Source organism: Sebastes umbrosus, chromosome 13 (genome assembly GCF_015220745.1).
Source record: "Sebastes umbrosus isolate fSebUmb1 chromosome 13, fSebUmb1.pri, whole genome shotgun sequence".
NCBI classification, from domain to species: domain Eukaryota; kingdom Metazoa; phylum Chordata; class Actinopteri; order Perciformes; family Sebastidae; genus Sebastes; species Sebastes umbrosus.
This window is the reverse complement of record NC_051281.1, coordinates 1,238,008-1,263,033: the sequence shown is the minus strand read 5'-3', so window position 1 is coordinate 1,263,033 and position 25,026 is coordinate 1,238,008. Positions and strand designations below refer to the sequence as shown.

Below are 25,026 nucleotides of genomic sequence, written 5' to 3'. Positions count from 1 at the left end.
GCGGTGTGTGAGTGAAGGCAGGCAGAGGAGCAGAGGAGCAGAGGAGCAGAGACTCCGGTCCTGGAGACCAAAGCTACGGTCTCCCCCGCGTCCTCCGACCGCGGCCAACACTGTTTAACAGCTTCACTAGATACAACCAAGAGGTTTTGGTGCTTCACTGGAGTTTGTGTTGGAGTCTGAGTCTGAACAGCGTAGACACATGCGAGCGCGCATGAGACACCGACCCGGAATGATTTATACGTGTAAGAAGTTGCAAACAGTCCCTTTAAGTTCCTCAACAAACTGGTTGAATTGTTTCTTTATATGTAGAGAGACAGTATGTTCTATGTAGTACATCACCCAAACAGCGTATTAAAAGGCATCATTATATAATGAAAATGTACAAAGCTAAACATATCCAGTTGTTGATCCTGCTGTAAATGATGGTGGCCACCAGCTATAATTAGGTATTTTTACTGCTGCATTCACATCCACAGATATAACTCTACGTTCAGCTCAATTATACATCAACTCTGACTGACTGCATCCTTTTCAGAGCCGCCTCGCTGAGCCGCTCACAAATCCATTTCCTGCTCAAGTACCCTTTTAGCTGCGACATTAAACGCCCTTTAAACCTTTAAAGGTTCTGTCGCAATTCTGGAAACGGATATATCAAAAATAAAACACAACTCACATGTAGAGAGCAGAGCGACCAGCCGGGTCACCGGAACCGCTCAGTGTTCAGTTCTCACACCTGCTGGCATCCAGCTGTTAGCAGCAGCTGAGAGGTAGTTCTGATGTCCATAACGACACCTGCCACTCTCATTTCTCTCTACCTCTCCTTCCTCATAATTACTGACAGAGACTACAGAGAGACGGTCAGGTAGTAACTGTCTTTTCTCCATCATTGATAAAAATGTGTAAACTACAAAAGTAAGCAAAATTAACCTTAAAGGGAGATTTATCAAGTATTTAATCCTCTTATCAACATGGGAGTGGACAAATATGCTGCTTTATGTAAACGTATGTTTATATTCATTATTGTAAATCAATTAACAACATAAAACAATGACAGATATTGATCCAGAAACCCTCACAGGTACTGCATTTAGCAGAAAACAATATGCTCCAATCATAACATGGCAAACTGCAGCCCAACAGGCAACAACAGCTGTCAGTGTGTCAGTGTGCTGACTTGACTATGACTTGCCCCAAACTGCATGTGATTATCATAAAGTGGGCATGTCTGTAAAGGGGAGACTCGTGGGTACCCATAGAACCCATTTACATTCACTGATCTGGAGGTCAGAGGTCAAGGGACCCCTTTGAAAATGGACATGACAGTTTTTCCTCGCCAAAATTTAGAGTAAGTTTAGAGCGTTATTTAACCTCCTTCATGACCAGCTAGTATGACATGGTTGGTAGCGATGGATTCATCAGGTTTTATAGTTTCATATGATACCAGTATCTTCACTCTAGCTTTAAAACTGAGAAAATCACAAGTTGCGTTAAAGCGTTATTATCGTGTTAACTTTGAAAGCCCTAGTTTTAAGTTTAGAATATCTTGAGCCAACCCTCGAGGTCAGTGCTTCTCCCCCAGCTGATTAGGAGTGATTATTGAATGCTCCGATTAATAAATGTAGCTTAAACACATTCACATACCCCCCCCCCGCTCACTGCTTGACCCCTACTAAAGTGGGGCCAAAGGTTTTGCCCTTTAGGAACTAATGGAATTAGTCTATTGAGCACAATCTAGCTAGTTATTAGCTCACCTTCCTCAAGTCCAGGGTCCCTCGACTTTAAACCCCCAAAAGGCTCAACTAGACGACACTGTCAACCGTCATACCACATTTGAAGTGCCAAAGTTAAATAGTTTCCGAGTTCTGCTCCGGGAACGAAAGTGTGACACACAATCTGATGATGAGTGGTGAGTTTACACCGAGCCCCTTCGTCTCATCTCTGTCTCTTGCTAACTCTCGTTCTAAATGAGACGTCCACGCAGAGAAAGGTTGGAGTCTCTGTCGTTGAACCGCTCTTTAAAGATGTAAGGACTCAGTGTTATGACACTCTTCATCTGAGTTCTCAGATACAACACCGATGCAGAAGGAATACAGAGTGAAGAACTCTTAATTATCAATACACACACACACACACACACACACACACACACACACACACACACAAACACATTAACACACACACACATGAGCACCTCTGGCCTTTGTGTCTGATGAGGGCTTCAAAACGTCAGGCTGCTGCTGTCTTCCTTCTACAAAGAGACGCTCCAGATGTACATCACCCCCCCCTCCCCATCTGCATCCTGCTGTCTATCAGTGAGGGCGCTGCTGTCTAATAGAGCGTCTGATGAGACGCAGCTGCTCGCTGAGACGTCGAGATGCTTCAGACAGAACAATCTGATCTTTAACAAAGGTTTGGATTATTAACTTTTAACCTCAAATCTGCAAAACTGAACCTGAACTAACATTAAATGATTAAATGATGTCACCTCTCTCTTAATGCTGAGCAATGTTTCTACTAGGACTGTCAAAGTTAACGCGATAATAACACGTTAACGCAACTTGTGATTTTCTCAGTTTTAAAGCTAAAGTGAAGATACTGGTATCATAGTAAACTATAAAACCTGATGAATCCATCGGTACCAAGCATGTCAGACTAGCTGGTCATGAAGGAGGTTAAATAACACTCTCAACTTACTCTAAATTATGGCGAGGAAAAAATGTCATGTCCATGTTCAAAGGGGTCCCTTGACCTCTGACCTCCAGATCAGTGAATGTAAATGGGTTCTATGGGTACCCACGAGTCTCCCCTTTACAGACATGCCCACTTTATGATAATCACATGCAGTTTGGGGCAAGTCATAGTCAAGTCAGCACACTGACACACTGACAGCTGTTGTTGCCTGTTGGGCTGCAGTTTGCCATGTTATGATTGGAGCATATTGTTTTATGCTGAATGCAGTACCTGTGAGGGTTTCTGGATCAATATCTGTCATTGATTTGTGTTGTTAATTGATTTATAATAATCAATATATACATACATTTACATTAAAGCAGCATATTTGTCCACTCCCATGTTGATTAGAGTATTAAATACTGACCTTGAGAACAGATGAATTCAGACATACAGTCCATCATAACCATAAAGCTGGATTATTAAATGTCACGTTTTCCTGCAGAAACTCTGAAATCTGATCTTTCTTTGTAACTTTTATAAATCTATTCTGAGTCCTGTGAATCACTGCTCAGTCTCCCCGTGGGTTAGGTGGGGTTTATATACACTGCGTGATGAGGAGCTTGACAGACAGCTCGTGGTTTACATCAGCGCACTGATTTAAACTCAGGATATGATCACACCAACAAGTCCAACGGAGCAGGACTGCGGCTCTGTGTACGACACAGCAGTTTAACGGTTTGTGCTTATTAGAAAACAGCCTTTCAGGAGTGATGTGAATCAGTGTGAGCTCTTACAGGGAGCGTAGAACATGACCAGAGCGTGTTTCTTCTTCTTCAGCGCCTCTCGGAAATCCTCCGATCCAAGGTGGCTGACGCTGGAGGGCTTGTCCTCCCAGGATTGCTCTGGTGGAGGAGGTGCCTGAGGACTGCACACAGGAAACACAGCACAGTTTATTATGAGTCCTACGCACAGGGAAAAACACCTTTACATTTACTGGAAGTGATAGAACTAGAGTACACATATACAGTATAGTATTTAACTTCTTGTTTCTGAGAAAGAAACCTGGGAACATGTATATAATCACTAATGAGGCGTTACGTCAGCCTCATATTAATGATGTCTGTTGACCTCTGGTCGCAGACTGTGACTTTATGGAGTCTTTAACTGCCACAGCTGGACTGATGTCATCACAGGTCCGTTAGGTTTCACACTGATCCTCTCCAAACATTAAACTATTACACTAAAACCTTTACGGCAGGGATGACGTATTTCTGTAGTCCAACAGGAAGTTAGCATCTCCCTGGTTCCCTCCACTAACAGCCAATCGGATTGTTCTATTGAGTTTTGGATTATTGCAGAAAATAAGCTCTGTGGCAAACACACCTTCATGATACTGACATGTTCTGTTCAGCAAGATAATCTCCACAAATGAACACCACTTTGATGTTGAAGGATGCATGTGATTATCATAAAGTGGGCATGTCTGTAAAGGGGAGACTCGTGGGTACCCAGAGAACCCATTTACATTCACTGATCTGGAGGTCAGAGGTCAAGGGACCCCTTTGAAAATGGACATGACAGTTAGGAGCGTTATTTAACCTCCTTCATGACCAGCTAGTATGACATGGTTGGTATCGATGGATTCATCAGGTTTTATAGTTTACTATGATACCAGGATCTTCACTCTAGCTTTAAAACTGAGCCGCTACAACCTAAAATCACAAGTTGCATTAATGCGCTAAAGAAATAAGTGCCGTTAAAATTAATTTGCGTTAACGCGTTAACTTTGACAGCCCTAGTAACCTTTTAAAAGGTGAATTTAAGAAGATATGTATAAATGAAGACCTCAGAGGGTTAAGAAGTGCTGGAGGTGCCTGTTAAATGTGTGCGACTCACTTGTGCATGAACTCGATGATCTTGTCTTTGCTGCGGAGGTGTGGCAGCGTGTATTTGTCCTCGCCTCTCTCGAAATACTTAACGGTCGGGAAGCCGGAGATCTTGAAGCGATCCCCCGCAGCCTTGTGCACCGTGGAGTCCACCGCCGCCAGCACACCGGGACTCTGTGGACAAATAACAAGCCTTACTGTGAGTCACGTGATCTGTCCAATTAGTCCAGGGGTCAGCAACCTTCTGTCTGGAGCCGCAAAACATGTGATCATTGTGATGAAGGTAACACAGTCAGTTTATAGTCTCAGTATATAGTATATAAGTCTAATGCAGTGAGGGCCAAAGAGACAATGTACTACGGAGTATTAGGGCCACATTGAGGGAAAGAACATCTGAGATTTACAGAATGAAGTCACAATATTACGAGAATAAAGTCATAACTTAACGAGAAAAAAAGAAAATAACACGTAAAATTACTACTCTATAATATTATGACTTTAGTCTTGAAATCTCAGATTAATTTTTCTCCTCAATGTGGCCCTAATACTCCGTCGTACCGTCGTACCATAGACCTACAACAATGATAGATAAAAATGAAAATGTAAACAAAACACAGTTATTCATTTCCATGTTTATAAATCCACAGGGAGCCGCTGGAGAGGAGCTGAAGAGACGCAGGTTGCTGACCCCTGAATTAGACCAACCGAGGTCCCTTACAGACTAACCAGTTACATGACACCAATTAACACAGAAACAAGTTCAACCTTTAGTAAATGAGCACTCTGTGTTGTGTAAATACCATTAAAGCTCTGCGTCAGTAAGACGAGCAGAGAAGAGAAGCACGGAGGAGAAAAATAAATGACACGCTGTGTCTTAAGGGTCCATCCATATTAGATAATGGCCAGGCTCTTCCCATTGACCTCCAGCGCCGGGCAGAGAGCCACGGGAAAGAGAAGGGGCCAAGCGTCGGGCCGGGGGGACGCTCACCGATGAGATAATTGCTGGAGTCACCAGGCTGGAGTTTTATAGGCCCTGCCCCTGGCTGGGGAGGGTTAGATTACCACAGAGGACATGATGGAGGAGACGAGGAGGAGAGGAGAGGAACACGCCCGACTAATCAGAAACACATCGAGAGACGAGCTGCAGGACGCAGCGACCAGCATGCATCAGGCCAAAAAACCTCCAGGCCAAGAGGAGGGATTATTATGATCCGTTAACGAGGCGCCGCTACACCGGCGGAGCTCTGCACGATCATCAGAGAGCATCAGGATTATACCTTGTTCTTTTTCTGTACAACAACATTCATGCCAGTAGAGCACATTAAATTAAATCATGGAAAACACACAGGACGGCACGTAAACACAAGTCATGAAACTCACGTCTGCGCCCTTGTTGAGTATCTCAGCAGCTTTATCATACTCTGGCTTCATCGTCTTGCAGTGTCCGCACCCTGAAGGAGTCAAATAAGAATCACACGTTAGAGATTACTGAAGCTGATAACTGATATGTATCAGCCTTTCTTTAAATGTTCTTATTAAAAACTCGAGACTAAACAAACATTTCTGGTGATAATCCCTCCAAACATGTTCTGTTGCTAGGGGTGACCAGATCCCAACAAATCAAATGTGGGAGAAAGAGTATGTTTGTGTGGGACAATGTGGGACACAAGGCTGAGAGGTAGTCTACAATTCTGATATAACATCTATCTAGCTTATTAATAAACATCTCTATGCTTTGCCAGAATGCATCCAGAGATCAGCACATCTCTTTTTGGGACGCACGTTTCTTATGAGACTCAGATGAACTGCGTTGCTTCATGTTGTATTCCCCCCTGTGTGTGAAATTGAAAAAGAACTCTGAGAATCCTCTTCCATCAGTTTCACCCACTTATAAATAGTCTTTGTTGTAGTTGCATTTCTTTTTTCTTTGTGCTAGTTTCCATCATATTCTGCCTAAATCTGCAACTTGTGACTTTGCTGTGACTCTAAATGTTCTCTGTTGGGCGTAGCGTAGCAAAGACGGTGAAATGTTAACCTGCACTTGACCCACGTGTGCTCAGATGGACAGTAAACATGATGACAGCCTTCCCTGCTTTCTTCACAGCCAGCGGATAAAAAACAGATTTTAAAAAAGCGTCTGTCCTGCAGAGGTTTGACTTTTGAAAACTAGAGCCAATGAAAATGTGGGACAAGGGATAAAAATGCTGTGTAGTCCCTCGTAGAGTGGGACACCTGCCCACCCTAACTGTTGCAGGATGTCTTACAGTTTACTCTCAGATAGGGACGGGATGATGCAGGATTTCATCACCATAAAAAACACTCAAGAGGTTGATTGGGGTGAATTCCCATTATCAGGATAATTGTGAAATCCTCACAAGAGTGATTTGAAAAAGCTGTCTAGCTTGCTATCCTGGCAGAGAAGTGAAAAATAGAGCCTGATAAAAACAATAGAGGAATTATCATGTAAGAAAGACTCACACTATTTATCCTGTATTTATGCACCTTATGATTTATGATTACCTTATTTAGGATTGTTTGATTTTCACTTAAAGGGACTATTTGTAACCTTCAGAAATGCTTCTTAACAGCGACACTTGTGGCCGTGAAATCAACTAAAGTCAGCGTCAGGCTCGTGCTTGCTCGCTCTAAATATACCTGAACGAGCATCGCTCAACACAGTGAGGAGACACACGTCAGCTAAAAGCACAATATCACTCTATATTTCAGCTGCTTGGCAGTAATGTTAGCTGACCAGACCAAGGTCTCTCCATGAATCACTGCTGATGCTGTGTTTGCTTCTCCTGCCTCAGTGCAGGCTTCAGCAGCGGGGCTCCGCAGCGAGAAACTCGTCTCCCTCCGCCCGCAGCCGGATTGAACAGGGAGACACCGGCAACCGGTCGGTAACGAGACGACAAGGTTTCTCTCTGCGGAGCCCCGTCACTTCACAAGACACGGGAAACCTCTGTTGGTCTGGAGGAGCTGCAGCAGTTATTTCTGCACAAACGTCCACTGAACATTCACTAGATATTCTCAGAGCTAAACTAACTCTTCTGCAGTGTGGAGTGAGCAGCATGCACGTCTAGAGGTGGAGCGAGTACGTGAGAACGCGTGCGCTGTCTGAGTGAAGGCAGGCAGAGGAGGAGAGGCAGCGGCCACACGCGAGCGCGCATACGCGAACGCGCATGTGTCCCGACCCGCTACATTTATACGCTTAAAAAGTAACAAACAGTCCCTTTAAACAGTAAACATAATTAAAGCTGCAGTAGGCAGTATATTTTTGGCATCATTGGGCAAAAATCCCATAATAACCTTTCAGCATATTGTAAATCAAGTGTTCTGAGAGAAAACTAGACTTCTGTTTTCAGGCTTTAGAACATCTAGCCCGTGACGGGAGACTTTGACCAATCACAGGTCATTCAGAGAGAGAGCGTTCCTATTGGCTGTTCATTCATCGGAGGCAGCTGTCAATCACTCGGGAACTCTGATCAAATGGTCAAACTAGGCAGCGCTGATCAGATATGAATCAATATTCTGTTACTGTAATGCCTATTGGTATATGCTTGGTATTTCCCCAACTGATCTCAACATGGCTGCCGGGTCACAAACTTTCCCAAATACATTATTAGCAATAAAAAAAAACAACCTTTTGTTTTCTTGTGATAACGAGTTAATTATGCCGTTATCTCTAGATAACAAAGCTCGTTTTCTAGTTAACGACATAATTAAATCAAGATCTCTAGATAACAGCATTAAAAATGATTGAATCATGTTCATTTAGAGCTTCTGTAAATATTAATTAATATGAGTCAGAGTGAATGAGACCGATGAAGGAATCACCTCAGTCTATCAGATTATAAATGAGTGTGTATTCCTGAGGAAACGGCGTCCATAAAGCCAACGCCGGGAGCTTTAATGGTGTAATCTTTACACAGCGTTACATGGTGGAGCTGTCGGCTTCAATCAGCGCGTTAACAGCTGGAAACCCTCTGGTGTGTTTCTGCCGTTTCACCCCGGCCCGTCTCCGTCGGAGGGTTTACTGCTGGAACTGGAAGTGAGATGACAAGAGCGTCTCTGATGTTTACCAGGAGACTTCAGTCATGTCTGATTACTCACTACATGTTTCCCTCTCAGGCACGGCTGTGTGTTTGAGTCTGAGGACGCATGTTGGAGGCAAACTGAGAGAGACGACGTAGAGCTGCTGTGAACGAGGGATGAAGTGAGAGAAGGAAAGACAGACGGGTGGAGGTGTTAGAGCTGGTCGATTAGGGATACCTCCTCTTAGTCGATTAAACGGTTGTTTTGGTCTCAGCTGACTGAGATATCTCGAGTCGATTAGTCGTGTAGGAGCCAAAGTGTGAATTTAGCCTGTTGTTTATTATTATTAGGGCTGTCAAAGAGATGGTGACCAAAATGGTGACGGTGACGGCCAAAAACCAAAATGGTGACGGCCAATAAACAAAATGGTGACGGCCAAAAACCAAGATGGTGACGGCCAAAAAACAAAATGGTGACGGCCAAAAACCAAAATGGTGATGGCCAAAAACCAAAATGGTGACGGCCAAAAACCAAAATGGTGACGGCCCAAAACCAAGATGGTGACGGCAAAAAACAAAATGGTGACGGCAAAAAACAAAATGGTGACGGCCAAAACCAAGATGGTGACGGCCAATAACCAAAATGGTGACGGCAAAAAACCAAAATGGTGACGGCCAAAAACCAAAATGGTGACGGCAAAAAACAAAATGGTGACGGCCAAAACCAAGATGGTGACGGCCGAAAACCAAAATGGTGACGGCCCAAAACCAAGATGGTGACGGCAAAAAACAAAATGGTGACGGCAAAAACCAAAATGGTGACGGCAAAAAACAAAATGGTGACGGCCGAAAACCAAGATGGTGACGGCCAAAAACCAAAATGGTGACAGCCAAAAACCAAAATGGTGACGGCGCAAAACCAAGATGGTGACGGCAAAAAACAAAATGGTGACGGCAAAAAACAAAATGGTGACGCCAAAACCAAGATGGTGACGGCCAATAACCAAAATGGTGACGGCCGAAAACCAAAATGGTGACGGACAAAAACTAAGATGGTGGCAGCCAAAAACCAAAATGGTGACGGCCGAAAACCAAAATGGTGACGGACAAAAACTAAGATGGTGGCAGCCAAAAACCAAGATTCTGTAAGGTAAAATTGCCGTTTTTTCTAACGGAGTCTGGTGGCTTTGAAGAGAGCATAGATAACAGCTTCAGTTCCCCGTCAGAAAGGACTGTCTGACAGCGAGGTAAAGCGGTGTACACTTAAGTTGCTCTGTACAGAATTCAGAGTGTATCTATTGCCTCCACACGGCTCTCAACACGACGACAGCTCACACCTCGCAGTGCTGACAGAGATAACTGTGTAACCAGGATGTATGCTACATTTCCGTGACGACACCGGCAGAGCGGCGGTCGCGAGCTAGCCAGCGAGCCGTGTCATTGTTGTGAAATAAACCTCAACAGGGCGATGCGGCGGTGGACTGAAGGTGTTTATTTTACAACAATGACCCGCTAGCTGTACATTATCCCACCTATTACACAACTACTTACTGAAGAAATCAAATTTTACACAAAAAACAGTTCTCCAGAGTCCGGCATCAGAACTGCGGCCATAGCAACGATCTGTTATAAAGAAATAACAGACCCTACAACGCCGTGATCGACGGAGAATCAAGTATCCAACAAAGCTGTGTAATAATCAGATTTAACACAACTTGTGTTTTAAAGCTAGAGTGAAGATACTGGTATCATAGTAAAACTATAAAACCTGATGAATCCATCTGTACCATCCATGTCATACTAGCTTGTCATGAAGGAGGATAAATAACGCTCCAAACTTACACTAAATTTTGACGGGGAAAAACTGGCATGGCTGTTTTCAAAGGGGTCCCCCTCGATACTACTTGGTACTGGATTATTTCGGCCGATACCCAGCCGTAGTTCGGGCTGCAGCTGGTGCATCAGGACGTTATTAGGTCTGAGTTTAGCATCGCTCAGCTTCCTGCTGCAGTGGACCCGGAGCAGACGACCTTACAAACACCCGAACATCTAACATTCACTGAGGAAACTCTCCAGCCTCTTTCCTTTTGAGCGTGTATCAGTTTTTATTACAGCTACAGTACAGTGAGCTCTTCTCCCCTCCAGTCTGAGTCAGCAGTATTTCAGTGTGTCTCTGTAACCCCCCCCACACACACACTGACCGTACCCATCATGCACCACTCGTTCTGAATGCGGCTGATGCAGAGCACAGGACGGACATTTGGTTTTCTCTCTTACTCATCAGTTTGAAGGGTCAGACAAAGTCCTTTTAGTCACTCCGTTCCTCCGCTGAGCTCAAACACAATCTGATGATCACACACTAGAGCGACGCAGCTGAAAGAGAAGCAGCTTCTTTTATCCAACGGGCATATCGCACTTGATTTATAGCCGCTGCCAGCTCTGCATTGTATATTGAAGAAAGGCATTCCTGAACTGTTCTTGACAAGGACAATTTACCAGGTCTGGAAACGTACCAACTTTGTTTCATGCATCTGTGCACAGCGGCAGCTACGAGCACAGAAAACACACCGCTCATCCCTGATCAAACAGCATATTCATTACATCTTAAGACGAAACATCTCCTGCATTGTGTGAGACAAATATTGTGTTAACTCGCTTCAGATCCAAAAATAAAATGTTTGCTCATGCAATATTAAACACACCTCCAGGAGTTTATTCATTCATTACGCTCACAGCTCGCACACATTTGTTGAAAAGAAATCACACATGTGAACACACACATGAATACAGACACGACTACCTCGGAGTTATACAGAGCAACACCAGTAACGCTGTCCTGTTTCTGAGCTATAGAACAGAAAGGTACAATATTCAGCTGATAGTGACGTTATGTGATATAATTCAATTCATTCTCTTTGAACGTGTGCACCATAGAAATAAAATAAGAGTAGAGCAGACATTCCCGACCGAATATATCTGCATATTGCGCATGGCGTCTGCGTAGGATTGTCGATCCAAAACGTTTCCAATAACTATAGAGCAGCAGGTCAATTGGGTTCAATTCTTGTAAATGATTTGTTCATATTTTAATTGTGCAATTTTGTAATAAGTTTAGGTTAATATTTAGCCATTGTCTCTGTAATGTTCTCATTCAGTCCTCAGTCCAAGACTCTAAATCTATTGAAAAAAGATTCACGTTTTTATCTAACACAACATACTGCTTTAATCCATATTTGTTGGCATTTAGCCTTTCAAAAAACAACGGTCAAAACACTTTTTCTCTTCCACTCGTCACACACAAAGGACAGACCTGCATTAATGGGGCGGTCTAGCTGCAATCTAACAAAACTGACGAGTTATATACATTAAAGAAAGTTGAACGTTTGAAGCTTCATCCAAAAAACCTCAATAGAAGTAGCTTTGAATGTAAAAAAGGCAGCTTACGACCCTAATTAAAATACAACGCAGCCTGTTTCTCTTTTCTTTTTAAGGGTACTGGTATTGGTACTAGCATAATTTTTTAAACGATACCCAGCCCGAGCCTGAACACAATCATTTAGGGATCAAACGTTGTCATTTACAGCCGTATCAACACTTTCTATTCAACACTTCGCTGTGCTTTTCTTCAAACAACGCTGGCAGAGGCGAACTGTTGTTTTTGGTCTGGAACATAATCAGCCTCTCGCTGGGAAACAGAGCGTTCAGTCGGAGGTTTTCGCCGCCGGAAGGAGCCGCACGCAAACAACCCCCGCTGAGTGCTGTTCAGAGGACGGTGAGAACGGCCGCGCTGAGAAGTGGACAGAAATGCGAGCTGATGGCGGTGGTTGGGAGACCATTAATCTCACTCTGACAGCGGGGCCATTACGAAACTGCATCGAAGCAGCAAGGCTGGGCATCCGTCTGTGTGAGTGTGTGTGAGTGTGTGTGTGTGTGTGTGTGTGTATGTGTGTGTGAGACAGAGATATGCGGTGTAATTGTGTGCAATAAATGTTTGTGTCACGGTATGAAATATGTGTTTGATAGGTGCAGAGATATTTATGTGTGTGTGTGTGTGTGTGTGTGTGTGTGTGTGTGTGTGTGAGTGCTGAATAGATGTGATGCAGTTAGTTTTAGCTGACTGCCCGTGGCCTTGAGGTGAGTGTTGGCTGACTGGCTGCTGTCTGCAGGGTGAGTCGAGTTCAGGACAGCGAGGACGCCACAGAAGGACGGCGAGGACTAGTCGGCTTCCTGCTCGGATCAAACTCAAACATTTTAAACTTTAATTTCTAATTTAAATAAAAATGTCGTATTTAGCGTTTGGTTGTACTTAGCTCCACCCCCTCGTGTCACTTCTGGTTGTACAAAAACAAGATGGCGATGGCCAAAAAACAAGATGGTGACGGACAAAAACCAAGATGGCGATGGCCAAAAACCAAGATGGTGGCGGCCAAAAACCAAGATGGTGACGTTCAAAAACCAAGATGGTGGCGGCCAAAAACCAAGATGGTGGCGGCCAAAAACCAAGATGGTGACGGCCAAAAACCAAGATGGTGACGTTCAAAAACCAAGATGGTGGCGGCCAAAAACCAAGATGGTGACGGCCAAAAACCAAGATGGTGGCGGCCAAAAACCAAGATGGTGACGTTCAAAAACCAAGATGGTGGCGGCCAAAAACCAAGATGGTGACGGCCAAAAACCAAGATGGCGATGGCCAAAAACCAAGATGGTGACGTTCAAAAACCAAGATGGTGGCGGCCAAAAACCAAGATGGTGGCGGCCAAAAACCAAGATGGTGACGGCCAAAAACCAAGATGGTGACGTTCAAAAACCAAGATGGTGGCGGCCAAAAACCAAGATGGTGACGGCCAAAAACCAAGATGGTGGCGGCCAAAAACCAAGATGGTGACGTTCAAAAACCAAGATGGTGGCGGCCAAAAACCAAGATGGTGACGGCCAAAAACCAAGATGGCGATGGCCAAAAACCAAGATGGTGACGTTCAAAAACCAAGATGGTGGCGGCCAAAAACCAAGATGGCGGGGGCCAAAAACCAAGATGGCGATGGCCAAATACCAAGATGGCGACGGACAAAAAACAAGATGGCGGGGGCCAAAAACCAAGATGGCGACGTTCAAAAACCAAGATGGTGGCGGCCAAAAACCAAGATGGTGGCGGCCAAAAACCAAGATGGCGGGGGCCAAAAACCAAGATGGCGATGGCCAAATACCAAGATGGCGGGGGCCAAAAACCAAGATGGCGATGGCCAAATACCAAGATGGCGGGGGCCAAAAACCAAGATGGCGATGGCCAAATACCAAGATGGCGGGGGCCAAAAACCAAGATGGCGATGGCCAAAAACCAAGACGGCGACGGTCAAAAACCAAGATGGTGACGGACAAAAACCAAGATGGCGACGGACAAAATGCCAAACTCGAGGCTTCAAAATGGTAGTCCACAAACCAATGGGTGACGTCACGGTGACTATGTCACGGTGACTATGTCACGGTGACTACGTCACGGTGACTACGTCACGGTGACTACGTCCACTTCTTCTATACAGTCTATGTATAAAAGTGAAAATATGATATAATACTCAATATGAATGTAAAACCTAGTGAAGGCTCAGTGTGACTATCAGGAAGGTAAAGCTCTGTTGATACTCGTCATTTCTCTCTTTTTGAGAAACTTCACATCTACAGGAAGTTTGTTTTATTTATTATTAGGAATTAAAGTCAAACAGGAAACATCTTTAGTGTTTTTGTTTTACCGGATCGACGGAGGTCCATCCTGGTCTGATGGTTGTTTTTACATCCCAACAGACTGAGATGAAGTTATGTCACTTGGCTCTTTCTTTCTTATTTGGCGGATCAACGTTACAGAAATCTGACATCATGACATTTTGACTTGCCAACTGGCAGAAGTTAGTTTAAATATTAGCACTAAGAATCGTATGGAGCTTTAGGCGGTGAATAATGAGAGAGTGGATGTAGCGGAGTGAGGGAGTTCAGGATGTCTTTTTATCACTTTAACAGCTGGAGAGTGTGTTTGCCCTCTGGGTGGAGAGCAGCGCTCCCAGCAACCTGGAGGGATGAAAACTCTGCAGCTAACTATGTGATGAAATTTCATAAAAACAATGACTCATCATCATCATCATCATGGTGAAAGCTCTTCTTATTTATGCATTTACAGCGTGGAGGGGGAAGGGAGGATGAGCAGGTGGAGGTGATGTAGTCAGAAGTAAAGCTCTAACAATAGAGTGTCGTGTAGCTGCTGCACTCTGAACATGTTTCTAAATAGGGTGAATGTATTTGCATGATTTTTACAGCTCTGGGTCGCATTCATCAACACGCCACATCTCCTCTGCTCGCTCTCACACGCAGGACGGCCGGACCCAAGCGAAGCAATCTGGAGCTGGAAGAAACCATGTAACCCCCCCGACGACAGAATGTGGCATGTTTACAAAGCTGTGCGTAACAACGGCGGAACGGTGCGTGAATACAGCGACAGGCAGGCTTATGTGAACCATATGGCAGCGATGAAGCATTCTGCTGTGAGGACGATACAAACAGATAGAGTTACTGCAGGGTTTGTTTTTCATTCCCAGTCTCAGTGACTGTTAGTGCTGATCCTGACAGTGAAACAGTGATGTTATTTGTGTGACTAAACAACAGAGTAAGATCATGTTTTACACAGCAGGAAGGAATGAGAAGCTCCTCTGACACGCTGCTGCACATATCTTACTGGTGAAACTACTTTTCTCTTTCTGATGGTGAACAGCAGCTTGTTAAAGGACAATAGCTTATATACAGTATATTTTTATTGTCAATACATTCCATGAAAAGACCAAAACTAATGCTGCGTTCACACCAACAGTTGTTAAAAACTACAGTGTTACCACTGGGCTGAGAGACTCAGACAGGAGAGGAGAGACGGACTAATGCGTTGGTGGTTTTGGTCTTTTCATGGGATTTTCTGACAGTAGGAAGGTATAGATAACCTCAGTCTTATCAAGCTCAACTTTCTTTTATTAGCACACAGCTAGTCTGGTTATTCCTGGAGGACTTTAATACTTCCTCTACTTAGAACTGATGCAGGAGTTTCACTTCTCTTTTTAGAGCAGAAAGATTAGTTTGAATAACGTTTTACTCAAACAACAATTTTGATAATTAATGATTTAAAGTGTCAATTGAGCAGTTTTTGGCTTTAACTTCTCATTATGGAGTAAATATTGATTGCAGAATGTATTAACTATCTATAGAATAATGACACCATCAGTATTTAGATTGGTTCCCTATAATGCCTAGTTCACACTACACCACTTCAGCACGGATTTTCTGCTCCCCGAAGCCCCATATCAGATGCCAGTTGGCGTTTGTTCACCGCTCGCACATCGGCGTTCGAGCGCCATGTGTGAACTGCTCAAAGTTGCGATGCCCAGAGGCTCGGTCGTGTCTAGAAGGGAACCTGCAAATTGCGAACTCTGATCTGAGATCTGGAAAAACTCTTGCAAGACTCGCTGCCCGACGACCTATCCTATCCTATCCTAGCCTTAACCATAACCATCTTGTTAGAGTTTCCCCAGTTTGCTGGTTTCTCTTCTAAACAAGAGAGACTGAGACGCTCGCCGATGCCTCGCAGACACATCCCAGATATCTAGCATGCTAAATATCCATGGTTATGGTTGAGGGTAAACCTGTGGGAGGAGGGGTCGCCTGTAACTACAGGAACTTACTGGATGTGGTTCATTTGATGTTGCATCTAGAGGAGTAAATAGTAAAACAGAGAGTGGAAGCCGGTGGAAACAGACTATTTTCTAAACACATGTGCCAACATCAGCAATGTGTCTCACGTATTGTATCACCTCATTCATCGTATTTTCCTCTTGTTTTCATGACTAAACAAAGTTTGGAGACCGTATCAGGGAGATTCCTCCTGATGAAAGATCTCGTAGTGTGACCTGTCTCCGGTCAGTCATGTAGTGTGAAACCACAACGACTTAAAGACTCCCGATTACAAGACAGCAGGTTGTGTAGTGTGAACTTGTCTTAAGCCTCGCTGCCATCGAGTACGATTCCCAGGAAAATGAAGGCTCCATTAAAGGCACAAAGGAAGTGCATTAACCAAAACAGGAAGAGGATAGCGCCTTCAGTTTTCCCTGGTAGCTATCAGCAGCTATCCCCAGTTACTTCAACAACTTCAAACTGTGCAGCGTTAACAACTCTTCCAATGAAAGTAGCACTAGCTCCAAAAGACGCCAGATAACATAAAGCTTAGTGTGTCGTTGCAGCAATGGAGAGACTGCCAAGAGGAGAGGGAGAGACCTCGTTCTGTTGACTGTGATTACTCTGAGCAACACTGGGAACGAATTACAGTATAATATATATCTGAACATATATCACGCTTTTCCCCTGATGGTCTGAATAAGTTGCTAAATCTGTCGCTAGTAGTCGCTCTGAGGACAAAAAGGAAAGAGATCCGACAGCGGCGCCGACAATAATACCAGTTAGAAACACTAGGAGGGAGGGAAGCTGAACAGTTCCAGTTGTTCCTCAGAAGAGCCAAACATCTGCTGCTTTTAGTTACTGTGAGAATTTACTGTTTATGTAAATGTTATATTTTTGTGGTTTAAGACTGTTTTGTTGGAAAAGAAAAATGTAAAGACTTCATCTCTGAGTGCTTGTGATGTTCATTTTCAGGATTTTCTGACATTGTATGGATCAAATAATTGATTGATTATGAAACTAATCAGTGGTTGCAGCCGTGCTTAGTTACTCACAGGGGGCGTAGAACATGATCAGGGCTGCAGGATGCTCCTCCAGGAAGCTGTCGAAGGTGTCGTCGGTCAGGTGGAAGACCGCAGAGTCCGACTCTGCCCACGGCACCTCGGGGGCCTTCTCCTGGGGGGGCTGAGGGCTGAAACAGGAAGAGGAGACAGAGGTGAGTGGACGTTTTAAAGAACAGACACTTTCCAGCTGGCGTGTTTAATGTGTACGGAGCAGAAATCAGACACAGCTGTAGCCCACCCTCCACCCAGTGTACCACACACACACATGCACGCACATCTGGACCGAGGCAGCCCCGCCCTGGTGACAGAGAACAATGCTGCAACGCCAAGAACGAGTGGACACAGATATAAACAAGTGCAAGTCATTTAAAAAGACACACACACACACACACACACACACACACACACTCACACACACACACACACATTCCCCTTCTGCAATCTTCAATCTGCAATCACAAACCGGCCTCAGCCGGCGACGCTGTGGAGCCGCAGGAGGCCGGATATCTGAAAACTAAAAACTACAACTGAGCATCGGGGGAACTGCATCTCCTCCAAACACGTACCTTTAATCCAGAATGTCATCAGTCTAATATACATCTCTCTGATATATATATACATATATATATATCTTTATAAAGCTTTGGGATCAGGGTTTATCAGGGCCTGAAGCTACTCTCAGGTCTTATCAGGTGACATCTTTAGTTGCTCTTCTGTCCTGAGCTGCTTCTATACAACCAAACCAATGATGCTCTACCCCGTTATAGGTGAGACACTGCTGCAGAGGACAGATATCATCACCAAGGACTTCAAAATGAACCTTAAAGGGAGATTTATCAAGTATTTAATCCTCTTATCAACATGGGAGTGGACAAATATGCTGCTTTATGTAAATGTATGTATATATTTATTATTGTAAATCAATCAACAACACAAAACAATGACAGATATTGATCCAGAAACCCTCACAGGTACTGCATTTAGCATAAAACAATATGCTCCAATCATAACATGGCAAACTGCAGCCCAACAGGCAACAACAGCTGTCAGTGTGTCAGTGTGCTGACTTGACTATGACTTGCCCCAAACTGCATGTGATTATCATAAAGTGGGCATGTCTGTAAAGGGGAGACTCGTGGGTACCCATAGAACCCATTTACATTCCCTGATCTGGAGGTCAGAGGTCAAGGGACCCCTTTGAAAATGGAAATGACAGTTTTTCCTCTCCAACATTTAGTGTAAGTTAGGAGTGTTATTTATCCTCCTTCATGACCAGCTAGTCTGACATGGTTGGTACCGATGGATTCATCAGGTTTTATAGTTTCATATGACACCAGTATCTTCACTCTAGATTTAAAAAAACTGAGCCGCTACAACCTTAAAATCACATGTTGCGTTAATTCAAACCAACTTTGACAGCATTATTTACATTATATTATATTTCTTATTGATATCATGATATGAGACTAGATATCATCTTATATTTTGGATATCTTAAGTGTTGTCTTTTCCTGGTTTTAAAGGCTGCATAACAGTAAACTGATATTATTTTCTGAGCTTACCAGACTGTTCTAGCTGTTCTATTATTTGTCTTTACCCACTTAGTCATTATATCCACATTACTGATGATTATTCATCAAACATCTTAATGTGTAAATATTTTATAAAAGCACCAATAATCAACTCTACAATATCGATATTTGGTCAAAAATATCGTGATATTTGATTTTCTCCATATTGCCCAGCCTGAGTCCGGGGCACTTATTGTGAAAAGGAAGAACAGAAGGAGTGGATCTGGTCTGCGCTGCCTTCGTCAAGGTTGAAAGGAGTAATAAAGTTTGTCGTCTCAGTTCAGACTATGGAGGCTCCGTGTTGTTGTTGTTCCATAATCATGCATTGTGTGAAAGTACTACTCACAAAAACAACAGTTTGACAAAGTACATTGATCACACGAAAGAAAAGAAAACGCTGTCGGTGTGTGAAGGCCTTAACTTTCAGATTCTGACCTCTATAGCTAAAATCCGTGCACGGCAAGCTAATGATTTAATCTGGTGAAACAAAGAGGGAGATAAAAGAAATAAAGAATTGAGATAGCTGAATCTGAAGGCAAGAGCAAACTTCATCAAAACTTGGGAGGAGAAGTGGAGGTGAAAAACAGGTCAGAGGAGATAAAATATCTGACGAATGGAGTTTTACACGTCTCTAAATATGAACGCAGCAAATCAGACCGTCTGGAAAGACCTCTCAACACCTGTTATTACAAAAACCTTCTTTTCCTCGTCTGCAGCATCTCCTCCTCCGACATGACAAACACATCACAGATGTGATGAGGCTCGCAGGAGGCCGGTCCGCCACCTTTACACCATATGGAACATATTTAATGTGCAAATGAAGGTCGGTCCATTCATGACACATTATTCTAGTTTTCTATCGGAGAGACGGAGAGGAAACAGACCAAATGTTTGTTTTTTACTGATATATGAGGTGTAATTATACTGTAAAATCCCGTCAGCATGATGGGCTGATAGCGAGCCTGCTGGGCCGTGGATAAGCAGAGCAGCAGTGAAGGTTTAGGACTGGGGAGGGAGGTGTTATGCCTCTGGGTTAAAGAGAGCGTAGCTAGAATACATCCTCTGCCTGTCTCGCTCCGTTTCCTGCGATAGCTGTGAAAAGCTCTGCTCGGTGCCCTCTGGTTGCAGCCCCGTGGACAGGCCCGGTGGAAAAGAAGAGAGAGATGGAGGAGAGAGGAGGAGAAACAAGCCGTGGTGGGAGAAGACACGGGGTTACGGGCAGAGAGCGAGAGGCAAGGTGAGAAAGAAAAATGAGACAACAACAGAGCAGGTGTAGATTGATGACAGCATGGCAAGGTGAGTCAGGGTGAGTCAGGGTGAGGAGAGGCAAGAGGAGGTGTGATGGAGACCAGAGGAGAAGGAGGAGCTGTGATGGCGACCACAGTAGGAGAAGGAGGAGGAGGTGTGATGGAGACCAGAGGAGAAGGAGGAGGAGGTGTGATGGAGGCCACAGTAGGAGAAGGAGGAGCTGTGATGAAGACCACAGTAGGAGAAGTAGGAGGTGATGCCAGACTGGAGACAGAAGGGAGAAAGCTCCGTTCTTTTTTATTAGAACATCTTCAAGTCTGCACTTTAAAGGGATAGTTTGGATGCTTTGAAGTGTGGTTGTATGAGCTACCTCTCTGTAGTCGGTGCATTACTACAGTAGATGGAGTTTGGAGTAAAGTAATGTACTGCTGTGGACGGGGGCAGCAGCTAAACACATTTAAGACACCTAAACACTGAACCTAACTGAACCTAAAGATTGATTTTTTCCGGTGTCTGAGGAAACACCTGAACTGTCCCTTTAACAGGTCTAAATGCATGTTTCAGAGGGTGAATTAGGATGACACTCACTTCTTCATCCAGTCAGCGATGTCCTTGGCTGTGGCTCCGTAGTTCTCATAGTGGTAGAGGAACTTCCCCTTTCTGAAACACAAAAACAAGAACAAGATGATCACTGAACCATCTGTCAGCAACACGACACGATTATGACTCAAAGAGCTTTAAAACCACACCCAATGTTATATCTGTCATTTAATACAAAACAACAAGGTTATACTTCTGAAACATATTTCATTATTTAGAGGGAATACTCCACCAAGAATCTGTGTTCTGACTATTATATACTCACTGCCTGTAGTATAGAGGTAGACGTTAATACAACAGTGTTTATTATTATTTTAACAAAATAAGACTAAATAAAATCTAGAATGAATTAAACAAATGTAACGCTGAAGTATAAACCTATGGAGGACGGAACCTCCCAAAATAAATAAATAAATAAATAAGTCACTAAATGCAGCAAAAATAATATAAAAAATAAATGTAACCATTAATCAATTGATAAAATGTGACATAAATTGATATTTCTGTTTTAATTTGCTTCTTTATTTATTTATCTTTGTATTGAATTCACTTATTTATCAACTCTTTTGTTTAATTTCCCCTTTTATTTATTTATATATTTATTTTTATTAATTTGAAATGTATTTATTTATTTATTATTTTATTTATGTATTTTATTTTTAGCATAAAGTCAAACTATTATCTGCGCTCTGATCCCATGATCACACACGTTGAGTGACTCATTTGCATAATGAGGCAGAAATGTAAAAAAAGAAATGTAAAAAGAAATGTGTAAAGAAAAGAATACAGAAATAAATAGGTTTTGGGAAATGAATAAGGGGTGAAATGCAATGGGAAATTGTGCATAAATAAATAATTTAATTAATTAATTAATTAACTAATAAACATGAAAATAAATAAAAAATAAGTGCACAAATAAATAAATAAATTTAAAATAAATGTAAAAGTAAATAAAAAAATAAAAATAATAATAAAAATAGATATGTAAATAAATAAAAGCGAAAATTAAACAGAAGAGTAAATAAATAAGGGAATTAATACAAAGATAAATAAATAAAGAAGCACATTAAAACAGAAATATCAATTTATGTCACATTTTATCAATTAAATAAATAAATAAAAGTCAAAATACATACAAAATAAATGCAAAAATAAATAAACAAATTAAAAAAATATTCGTAAATAAATAAAAGCAAAAATTAAACAGAAGCCTGAATAAATAAGGGACTTAATATAAAAAGAAATAAACAAATAAAGAAGCACATTAAAAATTAAAATATAAATTTAAGTCAAATTTGATCAATTAATTAATGGCTACATTTATTTTTAATATTATTTTTAATATATTCAATGACATTTATTTATTTATCAAGTCATTTATTGATTTAATTTTTTATAAATATAGAATAGAAAATAGAAATTATTTGTTATTTTGATTCTGTCCTCCATGTATACCAGTCTTACTCCAGGTCATGTGTGATGGATAAAAAGACAAAATATAACAGCTAAAAGCCAAAAAGGCTCTGATGAAAAGTTCAGTAATGACTAACACTGTTTCCTCTGTCTTGTATTTTATATGTTAGCTTAAAAGTGCGTATAAGAAATGCCAGTGACCCGTCCCGTTGTAATGCATTTGAAATGAGCTGGAAGATCCAAAACTTCAGCAGATTTGCTTCGTAGTGTTGAAGTTTATCTACTCTGCAGTTCGCTGTGACTAAATGAAGGCTGGGAGGCGGCGGTGGCTCGGCCCGGGGCCCGGGGCCCGGGGCCCGGGGCCCGGAGGATCACTGGCTCTGGGCAGCGAGACTCTGCAAACACACAGAGGGGTGGTGAGGTGACGACCGGAGATACAGAGCGGACACTATTAAAGGTGATGCACGATCACACACACTGGATTCGGGGTTTTAAAACGTGCATTTTAAGTGAGCCGCTTGGAATTCAATCAGCGTGTTTTATGACTCTTTATCTCTGTTGCTGTAAAAATCAAGTCAAGGAAATGTCAAACGAAGCCTGTTGGGTGTTTCTCTCGGTTAAAGGACACAGCAAGGACCTGAAAGAGTTGTATTGTTTAATTGATAGAGAGTATTGGCTAGTATTAATCTGCATGAATGAAAGGGTAAAAGACCTTGAATGTTAAAGGATGCTGCGGTGCAGCGGCGAGATAACTCCGGCGGTGTTGATGCTGATTTAGCCTGCAGTGATTAGCTGCTGTTTATCAGTGAGGGGCTCATTACTGAAGCCAATGGGCTCGGATGGTCGTTAGCTAGCCCCGCGCTGACACTAATGCGCTCCCGGCTAACGGACACACACACACACACACACACACACACACACACACACACACACACACACTGACTAACCACAGAGGCACTTAATCAGCCCCAGTCTAATTAAAAGGCCGGACTGGAATGAGAGCGTGTTTAATGTGGAAATGGGGATGATAAAGCCGGAGCAAGGAGGAACAAGAGGCTGCCGGAGAGAACAGAAGCAGCAGCAGCAGTGTAACTGTGAGGCCGGTGCAGGGCTGCTCCTGCTGGGGGGGGTCGGCATTAACAAACACTATCAGTCTCACTCTCGCCTCCCGCTGCGTAAGAGGTTTTATGAGTCTGTTTCACATATTTAGAAATGATCAGAACATTTCTTCCCGACATTAAAAAGAAAACGGCGAGGCCAAGTGCTAAGTCAACGTCACACGCGGCCTTCAGGTGTTCTTGAAGAAGTTGGCACAGTATATTAAAAGCCTTTAGTACTTAGTCTGGCATATTAATAATTAAAAAGCGCTGGCTCGTTCTGAGGATACGGCGCTGTGTGAACAAGTAGCAGCCCCTCAAATCTGTTCAACGGGGCGGCTGCGTTGGCTCAGCGTGGCTCCTGAAAGCAGAGGACTCGACCAGGAAAACAAAGAAGTTCTGCAAAACTTTTGGCCCAACGGAGTATCCCATCATCAAGGCACCGTCCTGACCAATCTAATATGAGCATCGCTGAGACAAAAGAGTCTGTAATAACTTTCTAGAGTTGTAAAATCAACCGCTGTGCAGAGTTTTGATGTCCTGCAGCAGCGTTGCCAGATCTTGCGAGAGAAACAAGCAACCAGGTCTCTAGAGACGAGCACAAAACAAGCAACCAGGTCTATAGAGACGAGCACAAAACAAGCAACCAGGTCTCTAGAGACGAGCACAAAACAAGCAACCAGGTCTCTAGAGACGAGCACAAAACAAGCAACCAGGTCTCTAGAGACGAGCACAAAACAAGCAACCAGGTCTATAGAGACGAGCACAAAACAAGCAACCAGGTCTATAGAGACGAGCACAAAACAAGCAACCAGGTCTCTAGAGACGAGCACAAAACAAGCAACCAGGTCTCTAGAGACGAGCACAAAACAAGCAACCAGGTCTCTAGAGACGAGCACAAAACAAGCAACCAGGTCTCTAGAGACGAGCACAAAACAAGCAACCAGGTCTCTAGAGACGAGCACAAAACAAGCAACCAGGTCTATAGAGACGAGCACAAAACAAGCAACCAGGTCTATAGAGACGAGCACAAAACAAGCAACCAGGTCTCTAGAGACGAGCACAAAACAAGCAACCAGGTCTATAGAGACGAGCACAAAACAAGCAACCAGGTCTCTAGAGACGAGCACAAAACAAGCAACCAGGTCTCTAGAGACGAGCACAAAACAAGCAACCAGGTCTATAGAGACGAGCACAAAACAAGCAACCAGGTCTATAGAGACGAGCACAAAACAAGCAACCAGGTCTATAGAGACGAGCACAAAACAAGCAACCAGGTCTCTAGAGACGAGCACAAAACAAGCAACCAGGTCTCTAGAGACGAGCACAAAACAAGCAACCAGGTCTCTAGAGACGAGCACAAAACAAGCAACCAGGTCTCTAGAGACGAGCACAAAACAAGCAACCAGGTCTCTAGAGACGAGCACAAAACAAGCAACCAGGTCTCTAGAGACGAGCACAAAACAAGCAACCAGGTCTATAGAGACGAGCACAAAACAAGCAACCAGGTCTCTAGAGACGAGCACAAAACAAGCAACCAGGTCTCTAGAGACGAGCACAAAACAAGCAACCAGGTCTATAGAGACGAGCACAAAACAAGCAACCAGGTCTCTAGAGACGAGCACAAAACAAGCAACCAGGTCTCTAGAGACGAGCACAAAACAAGCAACCAGGTCTATAGAGACGAGCACAAAACAAGCAACCAGGTCTCTAGAGACGAGCACAAAACAAGCAACCAGGTC

The 25,026-nt window shown here is 43.2% G+C and overlaps 1 protein-coding gene across 1 annotated transcript in view; it reads right to left on the bottom strand.

Moving 5' to 3' along the window:
- Positions 1-25,026, bottom strand: part of pdia5 (protein disulfide isomerase family A, member 5) — an 80,653-nt gene that overhangs the window by 10,697 nt on the left and 44,930 nt on the right. Inside the window, exons 11-15 of the mRNA XM_037790773.1 lie at positions 20,763-20,834; positions 17,347-17,483; positions 5,940-6,010; positions 4,570-4,733; positions 3,468-3,598 (exon numbers count right to left, since the gene is read on the bottom strand). Coding sequence (XP_037646701.1) covers positions 3,468-3,598; positions 4,570-4,733; positions 5,940-6,010; positions 17,347-17,483; positions 20,763-20,834 — 575 coding nt within the window. The remainder of the gene's footprint in view (positions 1-3,467; positions 3,599-4,569; positions 4,734-5,939; positions 6,011-17,346; positions 17,484-20,762; positions 20,835-25,026) is intronic.